Below are 26,279 nucleotides of genomic sequence, written 5' to 3' on the forward strand. Positions count from 1 at the left end.
CTGTTGGATTCTGTTTGCTAGTATTTTGTTGAGGATTTTTGCATCTATGTTCATCAGTGTATTGGCCTGTAGTTTTTTTTGTGACATCTTTGTCTAGTTTTGGTATCAGGGTGATGGTGACCTCGTAGAATGAGTTTGGGAGTGTTCCTCCCTCTGCTATATTTTGGAAGAGTTTGAGAAGGATAGGTGTTAGCTATTCTCTAAATATTTGACAGAATTCACCTGTGAAGGCTCCTGGTCCTTGGCTTTTGTTAGTTGGAAGATTTTTAATCACAGTTTCAATTTCATTACTTGTGATTGGTCTGTTCATATTTTCTATCTCTTCCTGGTTCCGTCTTGGAAGATTTTACTTTTCGAAGAATTTGTCTATTTCTTCCCGGTTATCCATTTTATTGGCATATAGTTGCTTGTAGTAATGTCTCATGATCCTTTGTATTTCTGCAGTGTCACTTCTCCTTTTTCATTTCTAATTCTGTTGATTTGAGTCTTCTCCCTTTTTTCTTGATGAGTCTGGCTAATGGTTTATCAATTTTGTTTATCTTCTCAATGAACCAGCTTTTAGTTTTGTTGATCTTTGCTATTGTTTCCTCCATTTCTTTTTCATTTATTTTTGATCTGATCTTTATGATTTCTTTCCTTCTTCTATTTTTGGTTTTTTGTTGTTGTTGTTGTTGTTCTTCTTCTTTCTCTAATTGCTTTAGGTGTAAGTTTAGGTTGCTTATTTGAGATTTGTCTTCTTTCTTGAGGTAGGATCATATTAGTATAAACTTCCCTCTTAGAACTGCTTTTGCTGCACCCCATAGGTTTTGGATCATTGTGTTTTCATTGTCATTGTTGCTAGGTATTTTTTTATTTCTTCAGTGATCTCTTGGTTATTTAGTAGCATATTGTTTAGCCTCCATGTGTTTGTATTTCTTACAGTTTTCTTTTCCTGTAATTGACATCTAGTCTCATAGCATTGTGGTCAGATAAGATACTTGATATGATTTCAGTTTCTTAAATTTACCTAGGCTTGATCTGTGACCCAAGATATGATCTATCCTGGAGAATGTTCCATGTGCACTTGAGAAGAAAGTGTATTCTGTCACTTTTGAGTAGAATGATCTATAAATATCAATTAAATCTATCTGGTCTGTTGTGTCATTTAAAACTTGTGTTTCCTTATTTATTTCCTGTTTGGATGATCTGTCCATTGGTGTAAGTGGGGTGTTAAAGTCCCCTTCTATTATTGTATTACTGTTGATCTCCCTTTTCATGGTTGTTAGCATTTGCCTTATGTATTGAGGTGCTCCTATGTTGGGTGCATAAGCATTTATAATTGTTATATCTTCTTCTTGGATTGATCCCTTGATCATTATGTAGTGTCCTTCCTTATCTCTTGTAACAGTCTTTATTTTCATGTCTATTTTATCTGACATGAGTATTGCTATTCCAGCTTTCTTTTGTTTTCCACTTGCATGGAATATCATTTTCCATCCCTTCACTTTCAGGCTGTATGTGTCCCTAGGTCTGAAGTGGGTCTCCTGTAGACAGCATATATACGGGTCTTATTTTTGCATCCATTCAGCCAGTCTGTGTGTTTTGGTTGGAGCATTTAATCCATTCACATTTAAGGTAATTATCAATATGTATGTTCCTATTACCATTTTCTTAATTGTCTTTTATTTGTTTTTGTAGGTCTTTTCCTTCTCTTGTGTTTCCTGCCTAGAGAAGTTCCTTTAGCATTTGTTGTAAAGCTGGTTTGGTGGTGCTGAATTCTCTTAGCTTTTGCTTGTCTGTAAAGGTTTTAATTTCTCCATTAAATCTGAATGAGATCCTGTTGGTTAGAGTAATCTTGGTTGTAGGTTTTTTCCTTTCATCACTTTAAATATGTCCTGTCACTCCCTTTTGGCTTGCAGAGTTTCTGCTGAAAGGTCAGCTGTTAACCGTATAGGGATTCTCTTGTCTGTTATTTGTTGCTTTCCCTGGCTGCTTTTAGTATTTTTTCTTTGTATTTAGTTTTTGATAGTTTGATTAATATGTGTCCTGGCATGTTTCTCCTTGGATTTATACTGTATGGGACTCTCTGCGCTTCCTGGACTTGGGTGACTATTTCCTTTCCCATGTTAGGGATGTTTTCAACTGCAGTCTCTTCAAATATTTTCTCAGACCCTTTATTTTTCTCTTTTTCTTCTGGGACCCCTAGAATTAGAATATTGGTACATTTAATGTTATCCCAGAGGTCTCTGAGATTGTCCTCAATTCTTTTCATTCTTTTATCTTTATTCCGCTCTGCAGCAGTTATTTCCACTATTCTATCTTCCAGGTCACTTATCTGTTCTTCTGCCTCAGTTATTCTGCTGTTGATTCCTTCTAGAGTATTTTTAACTTCACTTATTGTGTTATTCATCGTTTGTTTGCTCTTTAGTTCTCTAGGTCCTTGTTAAACGTTTCTTGAATTTTTTTCATTCTATTTCTGAGATTTTGGATCATCTTTACTATCATTACTCTGAATTCTTTTTCAGGTAGACTGTCTATTTCCTCTTCATTTGTTTGGTCTGGTGGGTAAAAACCTTCCTCCTTCACCTGCTGCATATTCCTCTGTCTTCTCATTTTGTTTAACTTACTGTGTTTGGGGTCTCCTTTTCCCAGCCTGCAGGTTTGTAGCTCCTCTTATTTCTGGTGTTTGCCCCAGTTGGTGAGCTTGGTTTAGTTGTTTGTATAGGCTTCCTGGCAGGGGGGGACTGGTGCCTGTGTTCTGGTGGGTGGGGCTGGATCTTGTCCCTCTGGTAGGCAGGGTCACGTCTGGTGGTGTGTTTTGGGGTGTCTGTGATCTTAGTATAACTTTAGGCAGCCTCTCTGCTAATGGGTGGGGTTGTGTTCCTGTCTTGCTAGTTGTTTGGCATAGAGCATTCAGCACTGAAGCTTGCTGCCCGGTGGGTGGAGCTGGGTCTTAGCACTGAGATGGAGCTCTTTGGGAGAGCTCTCGCTGATTAATATTACATGGGGCACGGAGGTCTCTGGTCGTCCAATGTCCTGGACTCAGCTCTCCCACCTTGGCAGCTCAGGCCTGACACCCGGCCGGAGCACCAAGACCCTCCCAGCTGCATGGCCGCTTCTTATGTCAAAGTCTCTGTGGGACCATTGCAAAGTCCACAGGCCTCTGCATGACCCAAGCACCTCTCACTACCAGCGCAGTCACATTGGCATGCACCACCCAGTAATTCCAACTGGAGCTGCCATTTTAATGGCTTTTGATATTAATTGCCAGACTGCTCTCCAGAAAGCTCACAACAATTTGCATTAATACCAAATTTATACAAGAGTGTGTATTACTTTGCCATCTCCATTATGGTAGTGAGAGTTAACATATTTTCAAATAGTTTCCAATTTAATGGGTGAAAAATGTCATATCTCTGTTCCTTTTATTTTTCATTTTTTTAAAACAGTCCTAATCTTTTTAATTCATTTATTTTATTTATTTATTTTTGGCTATGTTGGGTCTTCATTGCTGTGTGCAGGCTTTCTCTAGCTGCGGTGAGCTGGGGCTACTCTTTGTTGCAGTGTGCGGGCCTCTCATTGCAGTGGCTTCTCTTGTTGTAGAGCATGGGCTCTTGGGTGCGCGGGCTTCAGTAGTTGTGGAGCGTAGCATCAGTAGTTGCGGCTTGTGGGCTCTAGAGTGCAGGCTCAGTCATTGTGGTGCAGGGGCTTTGTTGCTCCGCAGCATGTGGATCTTCCTTGACCAGGGCTCGAATCCATGTCCCCTGATTTTGCAGGTGGACTCTTAACCACTGCATCACCAGGGTAGCCCTCTGTTCCTTTAATTTGCATTTAATTGGTGAGGTTGAACTTTGCTTTTCCACACAGGACTGTTTTTATCTCACAGTTTATATATTTTCCATCCATGTTCTTCCTCCATTTTTCTGTTGTGTGATTATCTTTTTAAAAATTAATCGGTGAGTGCTTTGCACATCTGCAGTTTATTAACTCTTGGTAATATATACTCCAAATACTTTTCCCAGTTTTTAGTGAGCTTTTAATTTTGTTTACAGAATTTTTTTTGACGTGTAGGTTTTATGTTTTGCAGCCAGCCTGTCATCTTTTCCTCTATAGTTTTGTGTCAGAGATGCTTAACTGTTTCTGTGCCATGGACCACTCTGACAGTCTAGTGAAACCCATGGATTTTTTCTCAGATTAATATTTTAAATACCTAAAACAAAACAGAGAGGATTTACAAAGAGAAACAATTATACTGCAATCTAGTTATCGAGATGATAAAAAACAAATTTGTGATACAGTAACATATATACAAAAAGATCTAGCAGCAGGTCTCACATGCACTGAGATCTTGAAGTAGTGATGAATGCAAATGATATTTCAAGGTATTAGAACTTTGTAATATGATATGAAAAAATATGTAGTTTCTGTGGGTGACAAGGTTAGGTACTTGCTTTGTCGCCTGTATCAATAACTGAAAGAAATGCTCTTAGAAATTAATAAAAGTTGGTGAAAATAAAGCTGTCACTAAGATTTTTGGATCTCTAAATTCTTCCACAGACCCATGACCCCAGGTTAGTGAATATCTCGAGGCACTGAAGTAATAGCTAGAGGTAATCTTGTCCATTTTGCTGTGTCAGGCAGAGTAACCCAAACACCAGGCAAAGGGGTATTTTCTACTTTTGTTTAGGATATCTAGGTGAAAAAAATTTACAGTCTCATTTATTAAACCATGAACCTTATTTAATATTGTTAGGAAGATACTTTTTCAAAGCTTCTACTGCAGACAAGTTTCCGGCAGAAGGTAGAGGTATTGTTTGTAATAAAATAATATTGATAAAACAGATTGGAAAAGTGATTTTTGTGGTTATTCCACAATGTTAAATTATGGTAATTATATCAGCAACATATATGGATTGGTTGTTTATTAAATAAAAATCAGATCTGAAGGTCTGATTTCAAGAATCTGAAAGTTAATTTCTTACTGAATGATCTTTCTTTTGTTGCAACACTTAGGAAGCAAGTGGTCCATCAGCCCTCAGGGCGTAACCAAAAGGGGAGTGAACTGAATTTTCTGCCAGGTCATCCCCTTTAATGAAAGTCCTTTTCAAAGTGAAAGGCTTGCAAGCTGTGCTTGGCTAATTTGCCAACAATCACTGGACTAATCTTCGCTTTACCTACTTTTGTATTTAGTTACATGCCCCAAGTATGTTTTTTTCATCTCTCTGAATAGTGTATGGATATAGGACTGAAAACCTCTATTTTATCCTCACAGGTTACAGAAGAATGAGGTAATCATATCACTGTTTTAAAATTCTAATTCCTATGTATCCTATATTCCCAGTGATTTTGCATTCCTCTGCCCTGAAATTGAAACCCTCCTTATCCTTTATCAATATTAAATTCTTAATTACTCAGAAAGTTCTATGGGTAGGTTCCTTCTAGAAATGAATACTCTGGGAGGGGTGGCAGATGGGACAGCTGAATTTGGTAACAGGGTCCCTGCTTTTATTTCATTTCTAGACCAGCAGCATCAGCATAGCCTGGAAACTCGCTAAACATGCAAATTCTCAGGCCTTACCTTAGACCTACTGAATTAGAAACCCTAGAGGTGGAACCAGCAATCTGTGTTTTATTCAGCCTTCCAGGGATTCTGAGGTCTGCTCAAGTTCTTGAGATACAGACTTCTGAAATGGGTCTGAAATGATTGTTCAGAGGACTGTCTAGAAGGCTAAAGAAGGAAGTGATGGTAGGTCCCAAAGATGACAGAAGAGAAGATAAGGAGGCAGAATGGGGCTAGAAGAGGGTGGAGCCAGCAGGGCCCTTCTAGGATCCAGGATCATGAGCTGTGTCTATGGGGATGACGGTGTCAGATGGACAACCAAGTCCCGGCTGGCTTGAGGAGATGTCAGAAAACATGCAGAAACTCTAGTCACTGGCTCACTGACAGAAGGTCATAGTACATGGCATGAGGCAAATGCAAATACCTCTGACACTAAAACTAATGAGAGCTTGTAGTACTTACAGAATGTTTACTACCTGACAGATTACCTGCTAAGCGATCTAAATGAATTATCTCATAGGTTTCTCACAAACATTATCCACATTTTGCAGCCTGAGGAAACTGAGAGACAAAGAGAAGTAATGCGCCCAAGACTACCCGGTGAGTGATGGCGGAGCCGGAATGGGAGCCAGGCTCTGAAGCCAACAGCAGTGTTAATCACCACTTCATCCACCTTCCCATTCTTCACAAATACAAGTCAGCCTCTGCCCAGGGAAACAGGGAATGTTCGCCCCTGTTGCCAGTCTAAAAGCAGCCTGACAACATCTGTAAAGCCTTCAAGAATAATTCACACTCACTGCATTTTCCTCACCACAGTGCAAAGTACCTGCTCTCACCAATCCACAGGGCCTTCGCATTTTGCCTCTAGCAAAGAGATGTGAAGCTCTGTCTGCTCTCTATCAAGGCCAGTATCATTCAAAGGAATCTTAAAAAGCCAAGATAGGTGGTTCATTTTTAAGCCAATATAAGTATCTATAGCCTATAAACTGGGTTTTAGGAACGTAACTGGACCATGCTGTGGTGGCCTCGCCATTGTTACAAAATGGTGGTAACTATATCGACAACAATTTATGGATAGGCTGCTTATTAACTATATATAAGATCCAAAGATTTGGTTTCGACGACAGAAAATGAATTTCTTCACTGGAAGATCTATCTTGTCTTTTGAAACTGAGGGAGCTGTGACAAATGGCCTGCAGGATATACGTGAGCGGCCGAGCAGCGGCGACGAGTGGGGACCATTATTTTTTTTTTTTTTTTTTTTTTTTTGCCGTATGCGGACCTCTCACTGTTGTGGCCTCTCCCGCTGCGGAGCACAGGCTCCGGGTGCGCAGGCTCAGTGACCATGGCTCACGGGCCCAGCCGCTCCGCGGCATGTGGGATCCTCCCGGACCGGAGCACGAACCTGTGTCCCCTGCATTGGCAGGCGGACTCTCAACCACTACCCCACCAGGGAAGCCCGCTGGGACCATTATTTTATAAGCTGTCCCTCCCTCATCTGCAAGTTTCTCACCAGGATTTTCATTCTTTTCAAAGCAGCCTTTCAACCTGGATGAGGCTGACTACGAGGTGGGGTAGCACAAAGAATGGAGACAACACATCCCAGGAGAGGACTCCCTCATCCATGTCGTGCCCTCCAGGCTTCCTGGGGCTGCGGTGGGGGGATTCCGGAGGGTCTCGGTCAAGGAAGACCGTGCACCCGCCCTCACGAGTCAGGAAATGCGGACCACATTCTGTTGATCTCTGCTGGAGAGTAGTGTTCTGACTTCTGGAAGGACTGGACAGAAATGCTTCTAAGGGGTAGAAGCTGGATCCTAACAGAGACAGGAGTGGTGGCATGAGCGAGCGACGGAAAGGAGGAAGCCTGGCTCTGTGTGTGGTTTTGGAAGGTTATCTTTCCACCCAAGACAGCTGGCCGAGGCTTCCCAGTTGTCTCAGCACAGGACTAGCCTGTCTCCTGGTGCTGGCCGGGGTCTTTCAACGTCCCAGGAAGGCTTTGCGTACCCTGCTTTGTCGGGTTCAAGCTCTTCCCTAGGAATGGGATGGAGGCTCAGAAGGGGCTTCTCACCTGCTCCTGCGGGGGTGAGCGGAACTCCCTGGTCTTCCGAGCAGTCAGGGCCGCAGACATGTTCAGGGCCTGCATGAGTTCGTTGTAGCGGAACTTCTGATTCGCCTGGAGCTTGGAGACATAAATGTCGCCAAAGGCCACGATGGCCTCCACCCGGTGTTGCAGCTCACAGTCACAGAGATAGCTGAGGAGCTCACACATCTGCAAAAGTGTACACACACGTGAATATAATAATACTTCATGTACATTGGTGAAGCGGCTATCATCCCCATTCTACAGATGGTAACACTGAGACTTAGGCGATTTAAGGAACTTGCCCAGTGTCACACAGTAAGCATAGAGCTATTACTGGAGTCCAAGTTGGCCATTACTGGATGACTCTGGATTAGTACTTGAACCCAGAGCCCAGCTCTTTACCGCTGAGCCAGGAGAACAACAGGAAAATGAGCTCATTAAACACCGAGCGTGTCTGCCTGTGGAGACAGAGAACAGCATGTAGGAGAGCGTTTTCCCAGGGCTCTAAGCTCAGTACGGAAACCACCACTGAATGGTACATATGAGCACTGGGTCTCCTTCCTGACATCTTCTGGTGCTGGATGATGGGAAAGAGAGACTTCTGCTTCCCTCCCCATGTTTCACTGTTTTTGTTTACCAGCACTGTTTTTCTATGATCGATTGTTATAACTAATCTTAACGCCATTAGAATTTATACTAATAAGAAAAAAACAGCCCTACCTTACTGAGCACTAGCTACGTGCCAGACACTGGGCCAGGCACTTGCCATACTTTATGTGTGTTCCTCATATTTTTACTAAAGCAGAAGTTCTATTTACCCACCTCCACTTAACCCATCACACGTGACTAAAGAACACTCTCCAGGGCTTCCCTGGTGGCGCAGTGGTTGAGAGTCCGCCTGCCGATGCAGGGGACACGGGTTCGTGCCCCGGTCCGGGAGGATCCCACATGCCGCGGAGCAGCTGGGCCCGTGAGCCATGGCCGCTGAGGCTGCGCGCCCAGAGCAAGAACACTCTCCAGTGTGTCTGGGCACAGACAAGGCCCCTGGTGGTGGGGTGCTGTCACCTAGCAGGACAGTCTCTGTACATCTGCCCACCTCTGCTCCAGCCAGGTAAACTGGGACCCAGAGCTTATGCTCGTCCTACTTGTGATTATAATTACAACATTTAAAGTCATGTGGGTGAATGAAATAGGAAAACCAAGTTGAATGACTAGGGAACATCTGTGAAAGGCAAGGTTTTTTTTTAAAAAAATGCTAAAATTGAGTGTGAGTTAGACAACTATAAAAAGTTGGGGAAAATCATAAAAATCTAGAAGCATTTTGCACTCAGGTTGCTTTCAATTACCTCTAAGTCTGCAGCCTACCTTAAAGACCCCAAAGTTGTAATCATAGATGGCGCATGACAGGTGTCATCCACGGAAAAGAGGGGACTCTATGTGCCCGTCAGGGACTCACATTAAAGAAGAGGTCTTGCCCCAAATCATGTGCATATAGATACCTGCTTCAATTAAACTGGCTACTGCAGGCATACTTATTTTCTTAATTTTAGAGTTAAGAAAAGTTACAATAAAATAAGCCAACTCTTAGTTTTGACATTTTCCTATTGTTTTTCTGCTTTATCTCATTTATTTCTGCTCTAATATTTATTTCCTTCCTTCTGCTAAATTTGGGCTTGGTTTGTTCTTTTTCTAGCTCCTTGAGGTAAAAAGTTAGATTATTTGAGATCTTTCTCCTTTTTTTTAATGTAAACATTTATTGCAATGTACTTCCCTCTTCTATTTTTGCTGCATCCCATAGGTTTTGGTAATTTTTGTTTTCATTTACATTTGTCTTGAGGTAACATCTTTTTTTAAAAAAATTAATCAATTATTAAAAAAAAAAAAAAAAAAGAAGAGGTCTTGGCCCTCCATCAGAATAGCACATTTCTGTTTTAATAATATATTTAAGGTACATATGTAAAATTCGTTGTACTTCTCCTCTATATTCAATGTTTTGATGAAATGGCCACCTACCAATCCCATCATATTGGATAAGAGAGCTTCGACTGCAGATTTTTTTTTTTTTTTTTTTTTTTTTTTTTGCGGTACACGGGCCTCTCACTGTTGTGGCCTCTTCCGTTGTGGAGCACAGGCTCCAGATGCGCAGGCTCAGTGGCCACGGCTCATGGGCCCAGCCACTCCGCGGCATGTGGGATCCTCCCGGACCGGGGCACGAACCCGTGTCCCCTGCATTGGCAGGCGGACTCTCAACCACTGCGCCACCAGGGAAGCCCAGATTATTTTTTATAATATATTTTATGGTAAAATGTTTCAAATTATATTTTTTAACAACACATTTTACTATTATGTTTTACTATATCATCATCCACATTTTACAAATCATAAAGCCAAGACTGATGGGCTACTGACTTGGCAAATTTATTTAGCTAGTAAGTGGCTGAGGCACAGGAAGTGAAATCCAGGGATGCCTGAACCAGGGTCACTCCACTAAGATCAACTGCTCTCCTCTATTTCTTTTCTTTTCTCTTTTTTTACTTTCTAGAAAATTTACTGAAGTATAGTTGATTTACAGTGTTGTGTTAATTTCTCCTCTATTTGTTTTCATTTCTCTCTTCTCAGTGCTAAGAAGACAAAGGTCACCATCCTCTTCCGCGCATCACTGATGCTAGCTTACGTCTGGTAAGACTAAGCTGCGCGAGGGGGCAGCTCTCAGTGAGCAGGACGCCCAGCGCAGACGGCACTTTCTCTGAGTGCCAGTGTAACAGGTTCACGTCAGGCTTGTGATCGGAGCACGGCAACAAATGAGAGCGGCTGATGAGTGTGGTCATTCTACAAGCCAGTTCCTCTGGTCAACTCCACGGCCAAAGGCTCCTCCCCGTCTCCAGACAAGATGTCACAGATGAGCGCTTTAGTCCCAAAGGGTAGGAGAGAAGACCAGGGAAAATCCATCGCTGGGACCAGAAAAACAGTTCTAAAGCACACGCTTTATTGACGAGGGCTGGTGTTTTCGTTTTGGTTTGGGGAGACTTAGGGAGTACCTTCCAGCTCAGAAACAAGCAGGACCAGTGGGCGCTCTCCCTGAGCATCTCTGCTACACTCCACATTCAAGCCAATGCACACAGTCCTGGCGTCACCACCAGGCTGCACTGTCACCCTCCCCAGCTCTTTCCAAGGGCAGGATGCTGGTTGCCCCGAGTTACCTGCAGCTTGACGGACTCCGGTAATCGGGTCTGCAACAAGCCTTTGACGGGAGCCTCCTTGCTGGCCTTTTCCCCAGCCTCCACAGCCTTCTCCTCCACCTGGGTCACCTCCTCCTTCTCTGCTCCGTCCTGTGTGTACCCACTGTGCTCCCCAAACACGGAGGGGTCGATGACAAGGAGGATCTGCCGAACATCGTCATCGTCAAACACCCCCATGACCAGCAGGGTTCCGATGAGTTTCAGCACAGGCACGAACTGGAACTCCACGGACCCCCCGACGGGGTCCCGGATGTGAGCCCCACTGCACCGCACTGCCTCCGTCAGCATGCTCAGAGCCTTCGTCTTGAGAAGCTCCAAGGGAATCTCGGGGCTCTGCTTCTGGTGTTCCTCGCTGGTCATGACGAAGCAGGCGGGGGAGAACCTGAACCCTGGCTTGAGGCACGTTCTCGGGCCCACCCCAGGGAGCCCATGCCTCTTGGACTCGTCCGGGTACAGGCGGATTTTCCTGGTGCTGCTGGTGATGGGGATGATGTACTCATTCTTCATCATCAGCTTCCTCTCCTTAGCGCTGGCCAGGTGGATGCTGATGAGAAGGTCATAGAAGCCGGAGCGCAGGAAGCCAGGGAGGTACTTGTTGTCAATGGCGTAGAAGAGCTGGGAGAGGTCCACGTGGCTGCACAGGGCGTAAGCCACCCGGCTGTTTCCCAGGGCGCACAAGGCGCTGTAGAGTCTCAGCGTGTGGTAATGGAACCACATGAGGTCCTCCTTCTCGCAGAGCTCCAGGATGTCCACACACCTGAGGAGGAGACAAGCAATCAACCACTCCAGGGGGAGAAAACTGCCAGAATTCAGCAGAGCGCTGACCCTCGGAATCCCCACGCGTCTCACCCGAGCCAAGGAAGGCAGAGCGGGTAGAACCTGGAGGAGTCTCTCACGGGTTATCATTCGTCCCACCATTTCTAACTATGAGGGTCTCAAAAGTCTGTAAGACTTAAAAGCCGCTAGCTTACCAAATATCAAAGTCCCCACTATTAGGGAAAAACCCAACTCAGAACTGAAAACATTCAGGTACATGACAGGTGACTCGGTCCTCTTATTTGTAGGCTCAAGGGGATCCTCTGTTTCCTGATGTAAAGCCCTCCCATCAATTTACCATCTGCCTCATCTATGGAATCTCCAGTTTACCATCAGCCATGGGGCTATCCTTTTCCTGAAAACAAACACACACCCGCGCTCTTGTCCAGAGAGGAAACGCCTTCCAACCTGTGATGAGTTGGCGTAGTCAGGTAGCCGGTTCACTTTCTCCATCCTGACTGTAGAGATCTATTTGCTGTGTATTATTCCCGTGTGTGCGGGGGCCCGGGGCTCTGATCTCTGCTTAGATTTTTCCATTTTGTCTTGCTTCTCACTGAGAACCTGAGGACACTTTGCAATTGGCTTACTTGGCTGGTCTCCTGGTCTTTGCTGCTCCTTCCCTACACTAGCCTGCCCTTCTGCTGCCCATGACCCAGTGGAATACCTAAATGTGAGCTGTGCCGGTGTCAAATATCTCCATCCTCTATTGCTTTATCTTTTCAGTCCAAGAGATCAAGGGGTAATAACATCCATCAAAATAAAACTTACTTAATTTTTTTCTATGGACAGAAACTGAACTAGATTTTCCCTACACAATTTAATGTTTTCTCTCTCAGCAATCCTTTGGGTGGGCATTGATCTCACTGTACTGATGAGAAGACTGAGGCCTGGAGTGCATGAGTAACTCACTCAAGGCCACACAGCCAGGAAGTGATAGCGCTGGAATTGAATCTAGGTCATAATCCAGGAGCATCTCTTTTTTTAAATTTTTATTTTTTATTTTTATTTTTTTCGGTACGCGGGCCTCTCACTGCTGTGGCCTCTCCCGTTGTGGAGCACAGGCTCCGGACGTGCAGGCTCAGCGGCCATGGCTCACGGGCCCAGCCACTCCGCGGCATGTGGGATCTTCCCGGACCGGGGCACGAACCCGTGTCCCCTGCATCGGCAGGTGGACTCTCAAACACTGAGCCACCAGGGAAGCCCCAGGAGCACCTCTTAAAGAGTGGGGACCAGGAGCCTGATTCTTGGTTCTCTAAGCAAGCTAGGCATGCCTCATTCTTCCCCTTCTTGCCATCAATAACATATAATTTCTGAGCCACGCTAGGGTTTTTAATTAAGCGCATGGAAATATCCCTGAGTGCAGGTACTCGGAGCTACAGTGAAAGCCCTGTGGCAGACACATCACTGTGAATATCATGCTGTTTCTGAGTGAATAATCAAAGTGGGGAAGGGAAAGAAGAGAAACCGAGCCTTCGGGGCAATCAGCAGTCGTCTTGGGCCCTTTGCCAATGGGGATGATACTCCTTCCCTTCTGGGCTTGCTGGGTACTGCTTCCCTGCCTCCCGGGCCCGGCCCTTCCTCTCTGGGCCCCCCCACTACCTGTTCTCCTCGGGGATGTAGAGCGCCATCATCTGTAGAGGCTCCAGGCACTGCACCACCCAGCCATGGCGGTCGCTCACCCGCTCCATCTCCACCTTCAGGAAGCTGCTGGGCATGCGGCTCCAGAGGACGGGCTGGATGGTTTGGACGTCCAGCCGTGGTGGGCACTGCGGGACGGGGTTTTTCTCTTCACTCTTAAATATGGCTGCCGACAGGGGCATGGCGTTCTGGGGCAAGGCAGAAAGGCATCAGGGAGGAGAATACACGTGCAACACAGAGATGCTCAGTGGCTGGACAATACACCTGGCCCATGTTGACCAAAAGGATGAGCATACATTAAAAAGAGACAAATGCATCCAGGGACCAACGAGGGCTTCACCGGCATCAATGAAGACCTGACATAATGGGTTATGTGAACATTCATTAATTCTTTCGGTACTCAACAGAAGTGGGAGAAGGGGAAAATGGGAACCTTTCTACTGTTGCATGAATTTCACATGGAAGTGTAGACGTTTGGGAGGCATATGAGAAGCAAGAGGTGACAGATTCCCGGTTTTCTCAGGCCTGAGCTTCTCCCCCTAATGGTCAGCATGCCCCCTCATGTCACAGATATTAGATGAGGGGACAGATACATACCTTCAGCTTCCCAAGTTCAAACTGAAACAAAGAGGTGCTTGTAGGCTGCAGGAAGACCGCTGGAAACACCTTGGTATTGGGCTCCACCTGGAAAGCAAAACAAATCCAGATGTTTGCCCAGAATTATAAACCCACAGGGGGCTAAGTCATGGGTGTTTCAATCAACACCCTCACTCCAACTTGAGCTGAAAGAGGGCAGTTAACGGGCTGCTGATTGCCCACTGCTCAGAGATTCCCAGAGACCCGGTGCCTAACCGTAGCAACTGTCACTGCTCCCACCTTCAACACTCCCTTCCTCTCTCCACTCGGGGCCGAACAATCTCATGCCCTTTCATTTCCTCCCTCGGGTAACCAAAGCCAGCAGCTTTCTGCAGTGCTCAGGGGAGCAACCCACCGGCCACCGAAGGCAGGGCCTGCTCTGGTCACAGAACGAGCTGAGGCGCTGGCTCTTCACAGAGCACGGAGACCGCCCCCCCCGCAGGCCCACAGCAAGCACCACCATCTATCATTCCTGCCCTGGAAGGTGACAAGGGAGGGTGGTGCGGTGGCTTCAGTATTCTTTCTCAAGGCACACGGGCGTCAGTCAGGCAAAGCCGGGGGGACCTACAGCAGAGCATCGCAACCTCAGCCCTATCGATAAATGTCTCCAGAGTTGTCAAGTGTCCCTGAAGGGAAAAGTGCCCCCACTCGAGAGCCCACTTTGCAGGCAGGGACCACGCGGCGCTTCCCTGGAATTACACGAAGAGGCTGCTCCTGGAGCCTCTCTCCTCCCTCAAAACCGTTCCCTCTCACTTGGTTCCGCTGGACTTCTCTCCACCCCTTCCTCACTCTCCATGATTTTAGTTCTTACATTAAAAGGTGCGGGATTCACCAGCTGCCTTTTAGCTGCCACTGAGATGAGGCATGTGGATTGATTTACTTATGACATCAGGGGCTCTGCTTATCCCTTGCTCGCCTTGACGTCGGGCTTTTGATCAGACTCGGAAGAAGAAATGGAACGTTAATTCCACCAACTAAAGTCCTTTGCCTTTAAGCAAATTCAGACATTAGGACATTCTTGCAACTCTCCCGACCCGTCACATTAGGGGCTGCTGGGTATTGGGAACATACCCTAAAAGTGTCCCCCAATGAGTCACCCTCTTGTACAATCCCCTCTCCTAGAACCTGTGCCTTGTTTCCAGCAAACAGAATATGGCAAAAAGCGACTGTCATGCCCTTGATTGGGTTACACTGTACAAGACTCCATCTCAGCAGATGGGAGAGGAAGATGGTCCAGACAGCCTCGGAGAAGTAAACTGCTATGTTGCCAGAGGGCCATGTGACAGGAGTTCCGGGGGGGGGGGTCTCATGGGGCTGAGAGTGGCTGGCCCCTGGCTTCAGCCAGCAAGAAATGGAGCCCTAGTTCTACAGATGTAAGCAAATGAATTCTGCCCACAACCATGTGAGCTCAGAAAAGGACCCCGAGCTCCAGAAAAGAATGCAGCCTGGCTGACACCTTGACTGCAGTCTTGTGTGACGCTGAGCAGAGGTCCCAGCTAAGCTGTGCCCTGACTCCTGGCCCGTGGACACTGTGGGACAATAAGTGAATGCCTTTAAGTCACTGAGTTTGTGGCAATTTATCAGGCGACAGAAAACGAATAGAGCAGTTTTCCTTTCTGCCGGGATATTTGTTACAGGCTTCTTGTAAATAATGAACTTCCTCAAGGCATTTAGACATAAGAATTATAAACATACATTTTTATGGCTGGAAGTGACTTAAAAGATTGTCTGGTCCAGTGCTATCATCGGCTCACGATGAAGAGGCCAGACTGCTTAGACCCCAGGCGTGCACCCAGCACGTGGCATCTGAGCACACTGTAGTAGGCTTACGTTTCAGATGAAACATTTGCTTTTACCTGATGCTTCAGGTACCCATGCATGATGTGAAGGGATGATGCCAGTAAAACTAACAGGTAGGGAGGGGGCTGCTAGAATTGCCTAGGCTATGTCTGAAATAAGCTTTGGTAAGGACATTCAACAATCATTTAGTGCCTATCACGTACCTTCTTTGTGCCAGGATCTGGGTTTATGGGTGAGAGACACATATGGGAAATTCTGATTTGATGCTGTGTGACTCTGGCCACAAGGCAAGACTCATCTCTGGTCTGGCCCCAGATTTCTCAAATACCCAACAGGTAACATCTAGAACAATGTGTGAACTTGAAGCAAGCAGAGGGCTGGCAGCTGAGAAAACTTCACCTGGACCAGCCAGGTGAAGAGAGAGAGAAATGCATTCAGCCAGAGGTTTTCTTTGCTGAGCTAAATTGTACCAGTATAGGGAGTGACAGGCTGAAGAGGGTGGTACCTTTTTAGGTCCCTCAGGAATTGCCCCTGCAAACTTCATAAACTACCCAGTCAAATGCCAGGGCCCTCCTCAAACCTCCTTGCGGAGAGGAGGTCCTTGAAAGCATCTAGGATGGGTGCCCTGGGATGGGTTTATTTCTACCGTGCAGAGTACACTCCCACCACGATGAACAATGGGAACGTCTCTTCAACCACTAAAATAACAAGAACACACAAGGGTGAGCTCCTGATGGGTGTACATAAGGAGAGAAACTGCAACTGGTGGTGTGGTAAGTGGAATACTAGACGGCCCTCCTGACCCCTGGGGTTAGTCCCCTGATCGTGTATGTCACAGGGCAAAAGGGTTTCTGCAGATGTTAGTGAGGCTACTGGCCAGCTGACCTTAAGATAGACAGAATATCCTTGTGGGCCTAATCCAATTGCACGAGCCCTTAAAAAAGCAGGCGTTTTCTCCTGCTGGGGGCAGAAGGGAAAATCAGAGAGAGTCTTGAAGCCCGAGAAGAACCAGATGCGCCCTTGTTGGCTTTCAAGATGGAAGGGGCCACGTGAGAGGGAATGTGGGCACCTCTGGAAGCAGAGAGGGGTTGGCCGGCAAGAAAATGGGGACTTTGGAACCTCAGCCTACAGCCACAACTGGATCCTGCCGACAACGTGAAGGAGCTTGCGGGGGATGCTACCCAGAGCCTCAGGACAGAGACGGCTCATTGCAGCCGACACCTTGATTTCTGGCCTTGTGAGAACCTGGGCAGAGAACCCAGTCAAATCTACAGAACTATGAAATGATACATGGATGCTGTTTTAAGCTGCTAATTTTGTGGTAACTTGTTAGGCAGCAATGAAGAAACTAGTGGTTTCCCAGCCGAGTTGGTCAATTTGATAATAAATACTTAGCAAGCACTCACTAGGTACCAGGTACCGTCTCATGTACCTGGTACCTAGCTACAGGTGTTAGGGGATGCAGCAGTGAACCTGAGAGATGGCCTCTCCCCTCAAGGAGCTTACATTCTGGAAGGGGAGGCTGCATTCTAATGGAATAAGCAGTGAGCCCAGACTTGAGGCTGCCACAAAGTGCCACGGACATTCTTCCCTTTGTGTTTAAGGTACCTTTTATCACTGGCTGCTATGTTTTGTCTTTGCAACGACAGACATTCTATTTCTAATCACGTGTGAAGGTCAGGGCATAGGAACTAGCCTGAATTGAAGGGTAACCCCTCTCGTAAATCGGAATCTCACGGCTGGCTCTGCTCTCGGAGCAGTGTGGCCGGAGTGGCAGCAACTGAGGAGTATCTCTTGTACATACATTTTATTTCTCATTTCTCCCATGATTACATTAAGTGAGACAGAAAAAGCTTTTCAAATCGCGTAGCAGTATTTAACGGGGAGGTCTAGAAACATTGTTTGAGAGAACCCTCCTCTCATTGTTTTGGTTACTGGTCCTTTCTGAATGGAAAGCCAGTATATAAATATTGCTGCCCTGCTCCTCTTGAGATGATTGAAAAATGAAAATGGCTACAGCTGCAGAATAACAATTATCCCACTGCTGGGAGCCCAGACGCATGGCTGGACACGTTACTGTCTCACGGGAATGAGAAGGGTGCTGGGTGGGTATGAGCCTCCCGAGGGTCCGTGCTCAGAGTCGTGACCTCCTCCCCGTTCCCACCTGAGGGTGGGAGTGGGTTTGGACCCCTGAGCAGAGTCATCAGGATCTGTACGCATATGGAGTCACGCCAGGCATCCCGGGGTGCGGGTGTCAACATGCAGCTCAGACAGCTGACCAGCCCAGTGTCATGTGTGAAAGATGGGATACAAATGTGTTCTGCTCTTTGTTGTAACGTCTTCTCACCGTCGTGGGCTGTTTCCTGAAGCAGGCAAGTCACTGCTGCTGCAGATGCCATGGGCTATTTATTTATTTATTTAGGGACCTTAAAAGTGATTCGATGCTTTGGAGCTCTCTGTAGCTCAGGGAGGACCCTTCAGTCAAACTCATTTCAAAAGTTAATGGGAAAAAGCTAATGGATTCTGAAGGACGGCAGTAATGTACACAAGCCTCCTCTCGGTACTGGTGGGGAAGGGAACGTGGAATCACGAGAAAGTACTGGAAGAATGCTTCAAAGCCTGGCTGTGCAGAGGCCTCTTCCTGGGAGCGGCTCGTGGGTGGTAGTGATGATTCCACTTCTTCCCAGGAGGAAGAGTAGGTGTGCAGGGGGCTACCCCCTGCAGGAGGTCCTGGAGAGGACCACCACACCAGCAGGCCGTCCCTGGCCCCCAGGAAGGGCTCTGCCCATCTGATTTTGGTCACCTAACATTTCAGACACTTGCTGCCAAGGGGCTTTTCAGCCCAGAGGCTGTAACCTGGGGCTGATTCTGGAATCTGGGGTTTTAGCCCTTTACACAGGAGCCGGATGCTTTCAGTCCGCCGTAGCTGGGTAACCTTCCCTGGACGCTGCCTGCCACTGTCCTGGTCAGAACTCTTCAGGAGTTCCACATTTCTTCCTAATACCTCCCTACCTTTCCAAATTTGTGACTATGAACCATAACCCATTCTATTCTGTCCATCGTTCCTCAAACATACACTATGCCCCCGTCTCCATTACGCTTCTTGTGCCGTTCTTTCAATCTAGTACACTCCTCTCTCTCCCCCTGGAAGAATTCTTTGTTTCAAAATCAAGATTTCTCTGTAATAAACCTTTTCTTGATCACTCTCAATGGAAGCAGGCTCTTCCTTCTCTGAACTCGGATAACACTCTGTCCACACATACATGAGGCTCTCCATTCTACCCCTGGAGTGTCAAGAAGGAAATCTGACTTCCTAACTTAGCCTGTCTCACAGTATGCTCTGTAGAACTCTAGGCTTATAGAAGATTACTAATTGTTAAAAAAAAAAAAAAAAAAAAAAAGCTCTTCTTGGTTAAATAATATGAGAAATGCTTGGCTAGGTTTCTTTCTGAAGCATTCCTTAAAGTTTTCCTGTACTAACACTCACTGCGAAACTTCCAAAGGAAGATATAATTTGTGGCATTTCCCAAGCTTACTTGGCCATCAGAGATGAAGCTTAAAGGAGATTAGGCTTCTTGTGGTTAATGACGGGTAAACCTACGTGGGTATAATTAATGGCTTCCCCAAGTAGTTCTGTCGAAGTTCATAGTCAATGAAAGAGAAAAATTATTTATGTAAATGCATTTTAAAGCACCCTGTAAAGAAGCCATAGTGAATGAGAATAACCTTTTATTGCAAAGGGAATACTCCCCTGGCAGATCAATCAGTTTTTATAGGTCTATATTTTGAGCACAGAAGTTTCTTAAAGTGAGGAGTATCTCTGTTGACCTTTTAAACTTTGCATCTTATATAGTGTAGGTAACATGAAAGTCGCACAAGAAATACCGATGGAACCAACAAATAACCTTTTAGAGCCCATCACCAAGGAAAAGCCTTCTCATCTTCTACAAGGATGACCAGCATTTCTGATCAACCAGTAAATGAGATCTTTCCCTCTCTGAACAAAAGGAAGTCACTTTACTCTTGTCTTCCTAGACGGCACAGGACCACGTGGGTACATCAACTCCATGTGCTGTGGTGGGGATGCCACCTGTGGAGAAGACTGACGAGCTGTGCCCTGAGCACCAGGCCGGGGATGCTGCTGTCACGGCCCCAGGAGCCGCCCCTACCTGGTAGCAGGTGCCGAGTTCCCTCCCGTTGGCCGAGAAGGACAACATGCCCATTGCCAGATCCACGAGGCAGCCGATCTCTAGGTCCACGTTGCTGCGACTTGCTCTTTGGGACGTGGCCACGATGTCCCCACCCCAGACCATGTAGCAGTTGCTGCGCTTCACACTAGGAGCCAGAGAGAAGAAAAAGCACAGAATCTGGACTGGGGGCGGTTTGGAATCAAGACTCAGGATTGAAATGCCCCCAAAGCTTCCAATGAAGCTTTCCAATCAGCCCCGAATAACCTTTTTTCCTTAAATGAATTCACTCAGTTTAGGAATGTGGCACTCTATCTGCTTCACAGAGCAGAGTTGTTTCCTGGCCCATCATCCATTCATGTTTCTGAAACAGATGATGGGGACGGTAGTATTCCCACCTTAGAAGTGGGAGATAGATGTGCAGAGAGGATGACTACCTCAGGGGGACTTAGAGAGGAATTTGGCATAAGAGGCAGGAACAAAAACTCTGTGTCCTCAGTTCCATTTCAGTGCCAGGGCAAAAGGCCATCTGACACTTGAGAACTCAGGCCCACATTCCCTAGGATGGCAGGCCTGGGCCCCAGGAAGACTTGCAAAGTAGATAAAGTTAGTCTCTGATGGCCTCCCACCTCCTGATCTGTACTACCCCCCCCCCGACCCCAGCTCCCTGGAGCCCTACCCCCTGCACTCTTCACCACCTACCAACCTGGGTCCCTTTCTCAGCTAGCTGGCTACCACCCCCCAGAAAGAAAACTCCACCATAGGCATTTAGCTTTAAAAGCCAACTATAATAACTAAAAAGCCTTTCAACTCCAAAGCCTGTTTTTTATTTTTTGCGGTACGCGGGCCTCTCACTGTTGTGGCCTCTCCCGCTGCGGAGCACAGGCCCCGGATGCGCAGGCTCAGCGGCCATGGCTCACGGGCCCAGCCGCTCCGCGGCATGTGGGATCTTCCCGGACCGGGGCACGAACCCGTGTCCCCTGCATCAGCAGGCGTACTCTCAACCACTGCACCACCAGGGAAGCCCCAAAGCCTGTTTTTTTAATGGTAAGATTTCAAACCCTGGGTGGGCTTTGGAGAAGTGCTGTGGATCCCCAGAGCCCCTCACGATGGCTGCGGGCAGGAGGCAGCTGGTATGTCTCTTCCTAAGCCCAGTCCTGGTGTGGCTCATCTGAGGGACCCAGTTGCTTAAAGTAACACCAAGTGATTTGTCTCAGGCTAAAGGAGAGAGTGACTCTATACGGGATGCTAGAGCAGCCCCTTTAAACTTCCTAAGGTCAATCTGATCTGGCCTTGGAAAGCCCAGAGTTTGATTAGAATTCTCCCAGTTTTTTTCCGGTTCTAGAAGCCCATCACTTTCCCAGACAACTAGAAATCCCGTTTGTAAGCATTCCTTCACCTCCTCCCCTCGACCCTCCTCTGCGGCACCAGTCAGGCTGGTTTCTCAGGGTGAATGCCCACAGGCAGGGCCAGTGCAAATTGCTCATTCCAAAGAGTTATAGCCATTGCTAGATTTCCACTAAGGTCAAACTGTGGCGATGTCATTACTTCTTTTCAGTGATTAAAGTACGAAGTACATTAATGACTACAGAATTCAATTAATAAGGTACAGAAGCCGCAGGAGTGTCAAGTGCCACACTTTGGTCATATTTCAAAGGGTCCATGTTTGAAATGCCTGAAAACATCCGAAAATCGATCCTGTGTTTACTTATTGCACAAGACAAAGAACTAAGAGTTACTGAGCACCTGCTATCTACTGCGTCTTACGCTAGGTGCCGATGTGTCAGTTAATTTTCACAATGAATGTGGTCACTGAGGCTCAGATAAATAAAATAATCAGTCTGGCATGGCAGAGCGAGCAAACTGGAGCAACAGACCCAGCTGGGATGAGACTGTGCTTTTTGTTCTTTTGGCTGAAGAGCAAAGTCTGGAGCGGTCAACTGCTTTCGCATACTTTCCTTTAAACCAAACCAGATGCTGCATCTGGTTATAGCATCTACGCTGGGTCTCATAACATGATGAACATTCAGTAATGGTAATAAGAGTGCTGTTTATTGAGTACTTGAGTTGAGGCACTGTTGTAGGCTCTTATCTATGTATCATCTCACTTAATCCTCATAACACTCTGTGAGATGAGAACTATTATTCTCATTTTATAAATAAGGAAATTTAGACCCAGGGAGGTTAAGCAACAGGTCCAAAGTCACACCTCTAGTAAGTACTGGAACCCAGTTTAAAACGCAGGAGGTTTGCTTCCAAAGTCTGTACTCTTAACCACCCACCAACAATGGTCCCCCAGAAAACAGCAATTGTGCCTGACCTCGGGCCATTGGCCTCTGATGAGCCAGTAGCATCTGAAGAGCAAAACATTCCTGACTTTGTAGGGATAAAGTTATCATGAGAAACAACTTATTACATTTCTATACAAGCCTGCCATATGGGCAAGGACTCTAGTATCTCACTTAGGTGGAAATAAGGCATGGTCTGCTGGTTCATTTCTGGGGCATCACTGGCTAAAGATCCTTCCTTGGTGGTAGTACCAATGGACCAGTGGGAGGGGATGGGTGTGCCTAAAACATTTTCCTTGAAATCCCTAATTTCTATTCAGTGGTTATTATTTATAAATTTGCCATGTCTCTTTCATGTTCTTTATGCTTTCAGCCATTACAAACTTTTGGGATGAGAAGTTCTCAGTTATCAGTTGCTGTGTGATGTGGTACATCTTCTTCTTTTCTGCAACTGACTTCCCTCAAGCACCCAGGGACTTTTCTCTGTCTCGTTCTTATGTTGTAGAAATTGGGGCTTGCCTAGAAATCACGGAGTCTGAGAGGGAGCCCAGGCTTCCCAACTGTCCATCTGTATCTCCCATCCCTGGGTCATGTTTTATACATGTGATGAAATTGCCCTTTATTTTGGCTAATAACGCTTCTCCCACCATAGTCCTCCCCCACCCCCGCCATTTACTTAAGGATTTTAAGCCTGTGCTTCATTCTCCCTTTATAATAGAGGCTGATATTTCCTTCTTTGGGGTGTGAGGGGAAGGGAAAAAGACGGCTGGGGGAGGGCCAACCCTGCCCCTCAGGAGTCCTCTTACCTTTCGTGGACCCGGCCTCTTTCGTCCCCCAGAGTAACAGTCACGGTACAGTTTTTATTCAAGTCAAACTTTTCACTGTACAAATGATAGTCGGGAGTCACCCATCCGACCCAGACGCAGGAGGGATCCTGTCCAGCAAAGATGCGAATTGCGTAGTAGCACTGCTGGGGAGAGACCACAGTGGGGCGTGAGTGACCCCCGCCCCTGTTGCGGGGAGCGGGCTCAAGAGGCAGAAATTATGCAGCAGCCCCCTTGACTCCCTTTTCTTAAAAAGCACACACTGTTCTGGGGGTGTACTGCACTACACCCTGGACTGGGTGAAGAGTTGATGAGAGAATCTGGTTTCCTTATTTTTTCCTTTTCTGTTGTGCTTTAGCCTAAAAAATCAGGCGTCTAATATACCACCCACTGCCCAGAAGATGCTGCTGCCGAGATCAGGGGCAGCCACTCAGAATGGTCAGCACAGAACCCTAACCCTCTTCTGGGTACCAGGGCTGCTAGGGAGAGCCAGGCACACCTTTGCCCTCAGAGAGAAGAGCCATGAAATTGCCCTGGGGGCCGGGGGTTAGAGAACTCGGGCTACACTTTCCAATTCTGCAGGAAGTCTAAGTTTTTTTAAGTCTTGAAAAACATGCTACAAAAGAAAAAGCCCACAATGTGGCCAAACGTGCTTTGTGTGGTCATCAGACTCAGTGACAGGCAGGGCTGAAAATTAAAGCCATTCTTGGGCATTGTAACAACTTGTGAATTGTATCACTGTGTTATCATAACAACTAAAGCATTGAGGTAAGTGACTGCTTCATCATTTTCTTTATGAAACGAGCACATTTATTCTTTTTTTCTATTTTGCGTCTATTTTATTTTTTTTTTAAATTTTTATTGGAGTACGGTTGCTTTACAATATTGTGTGAGTTTCTACCGCACAGCAAAGTGAATCTGCCGTACGTATACATATATCCCCTCTTTTTTGGATTTCTTTCCCATTTAGGTCACCACAGAGCACTGAGTTCCCTGAGTAGAGTTCCCCGAGCTATACAGTAGGTTCTCGTTAGTTATCTCTTTTATACATAGTGTCAGTAGTGCAAATGAAGTCCTTTTATGTGTAGTCTGTCCTACTTTCTGATTGGAAAAGGGTCAGCCAGACACACCTGTGCTGGCATCGTGGCTCTGGCAGCTATTAATCATGTGACCTTGGACAAGTCATTTGTCCTCTCTGTGCCTCAGAGCGCATGATATTGTTCATCTCCTGGGGTTGCCGTGGAACTTAAGAAGGAAGGTGATACAATGTGCTCCGTGAAGTGTCCTGCACATAGTAAGTGTGTGACGTGCCGCTGCAGGAATCATACTCTTGATAGTTAACCTACAAACTTGGGGTTGCAGGATAACTTTATAGAAAGGGTGACATGCATTTCTTCCAAAGGAATTTGTGTGTGTGTGTGTGTGTGTGTGTGTATGTGTGTTTTTTGGTCAGGTGCTAAAGAAGGATGAGAGAAAGAAAGAAATTAAGAAGCATTGCTTTCTGACCACTGCCTAGCTTGAAGGAAAAGAACCCAAGGCAGCCTCCATCTTCTGGGCTGGCTCCCTGCTCCTTTTTCTCATTTGACTGCTTTCAACATTATTCCTGGCACTGCTCAGAGAGACGGGAGAATTGATTCATAGAAGTTTACATAAAAGAGCAAACAAAAGGATTACATTAAGAGTCCCCCCTTTCTCCCCCAACTGATGTTCATTTCAATCAGAAAGGCAGTGCTGGGTCCCTGGTGGCAAATAGGCACCAATTACACAATGACACCCAATTAGCTGCTCCAGGTAGAGTTCTGTTTTGCACTGAATAACTGTTTCTCTTTCCCCCACTTGAGAAATGCCATAGATTTGTTCTGGAAGCATCAAGAAGGATATTAAAAGACAGAGTAATTGGCAATTAAAGAGGATCTCTAGACAGATCTTTGCTGTAGGGGCCATATTACCAGGCACAGCAAAGAATCAAATAATTAAAACCATAATTGAGCACATTTACTTACTGTTGTTGTATGAGAGAGTATTTCTTGCATCTGTTTCCTGGGGGGAAGAAATCCATGTTTTAGTTCTTCAGGTCTATAGAGAAGCCCACAAGTCTGACAGGCAACTGATCTACCTTTAATGATGAAAGCAAGTTTAAGAAGCTGGCTCTTTCCTATACATGAGTGATCCTGACTGGTCTTGAGACTTGTTCATTTTCAACCTGATACCACCAGGCAGGGCTGTGCCTTCCAACTCTTGGCTCTCGGCCCAGGTGTAAGTTAGAGCTAGGGGGAGGTTGGGAGATGCTAATAATGTAGGCAGGGATAACTTGGAATACATTAACCTGTTCTCTTAAGCAGCTTTGCTTGTTTAAAGCTTGGTAGATAGTAAAACTCTAGAGGAAACCCGGACCAGATATACACCAACAAAAAATAGACATTGAAGGGAAGAAAGATAGCAAGGAATATATTCCCTATCAGGAAGCAGGAAGTCACACAGCTGCTGGGCTGGACACTGGCCATAGTTATGCAAAGAAGGCAGTATTTGCCTACAGAAGCTTTCACACAAAGGCAACCACAATTGCACCCTCTCATGCACTTACATTCTTTTTACTCCAAAAACATACGAATTATAGGTTGCAAGGAGGCTAGGGACTCAGCTTGGGAAGAACAGAAACTTGTTCACTGGATGTGACCCAGTTAAGCTTGATTGGTCCCCTAATTATACGCTGCACACGCACACATGTGCACGGGCATGCACTTGTGTGCACACCCATCCTCATTTCTTCCTGACTGAAAGCAGAGGGAACCCTCCTCACAGAGGAGTGCTGTGAGTTGTGCCGAGGTAGAGTGAGAAGGAGACAGACAGAAAGCCGACTTTGCAACAGACAGGCTGAGCACCTCTGAGAGCTGGAGGCTCCTCCCTCACCTTTTCTGGAAAGCGTCACTGTCCAGACACGGGCTGTGACTGAAGGAGGAGTGGCACTCCACCGGCACGCTCAGGCGGCAGTAGATCATGGTGGCGTTGCCGTTCTGCGTGCCGAACGTCTTGTGGATCACCTTGAGGCACGGAGGGCTGTCCATGGTGCCATCGATCCTCACCACCTGGAAATGCCACGGGGTCCCCACCTGACACAGCCTGACTCTGACGCACCCCTCCTCCCCTCACTGGCTACTTACGTCAAGGCTTTATGAGAACTACAAAGGGTGTCCCGAGTGATTACAAACCATTACACTCATCCTTACGT

At 46.3% G+C, this 26,279-nt stretch overlaps 1 protein-coding gene across 1 annotated transcript in view; it reads right to left on the bottom strand.

Annotated features, from left to right (window-relative positions):
• RYR3 (ryanodine receptor 3) overlaps nt 1-26,279 on the bottom strand; it is a 366,040-nt gene that overhangs the window by 175,475 nt on the left and 164,286 nt on the right. The window contains exons 29-36 of the mRNA XM_073799899.1: nt 25,961-26,136; nt 25,054-25,090; nt 23,033-23,196; nt 19,921-20,086; nt 13,913-13,999; nt 13,277-13,503; nt 10,823-11,618; nt 7,608-7,808 (exon numbers count right to left, since the gene is read on the bottom strand). Of these exons, the coding sequence (XP_073656000.1) occupies nt 7,608-7,808; nt 10,823-11,618; nt 13,277-13,503; nt 13,913-13,999; nt 19,921-20,086; nt 23,033-23,196; nt 25,054-25,090; nt 25,961-26,136 (1,854 nt within the window). The remainder of the gene's footprint in view (nt 1-7,607; nt 7,809-10,822; nt 11,619-13,276; nt 13,504-13,912; nt 14,000-19,920; nt 20,087-23,032; nt 23,197-25,053; nt 25,091-25,960; nt 26,137-26,279) is intronic.

Source organism: Tursiops truncatus, chromosome 2 (genome assembly GCF_011762595.2).
Source record: "Tursiops truncatus isolate mTurTru1 chromosome 2, mTurTru1.mat.Y, whole genome shotgun sequence".
NCBI classification, from domain to species: domain Eukaryota; kingdom Metazoa; phylum Chordata; class Mammalia; order Artiodactyla; family Delphinidae; genus Tursiops; species Tursiops truncatus.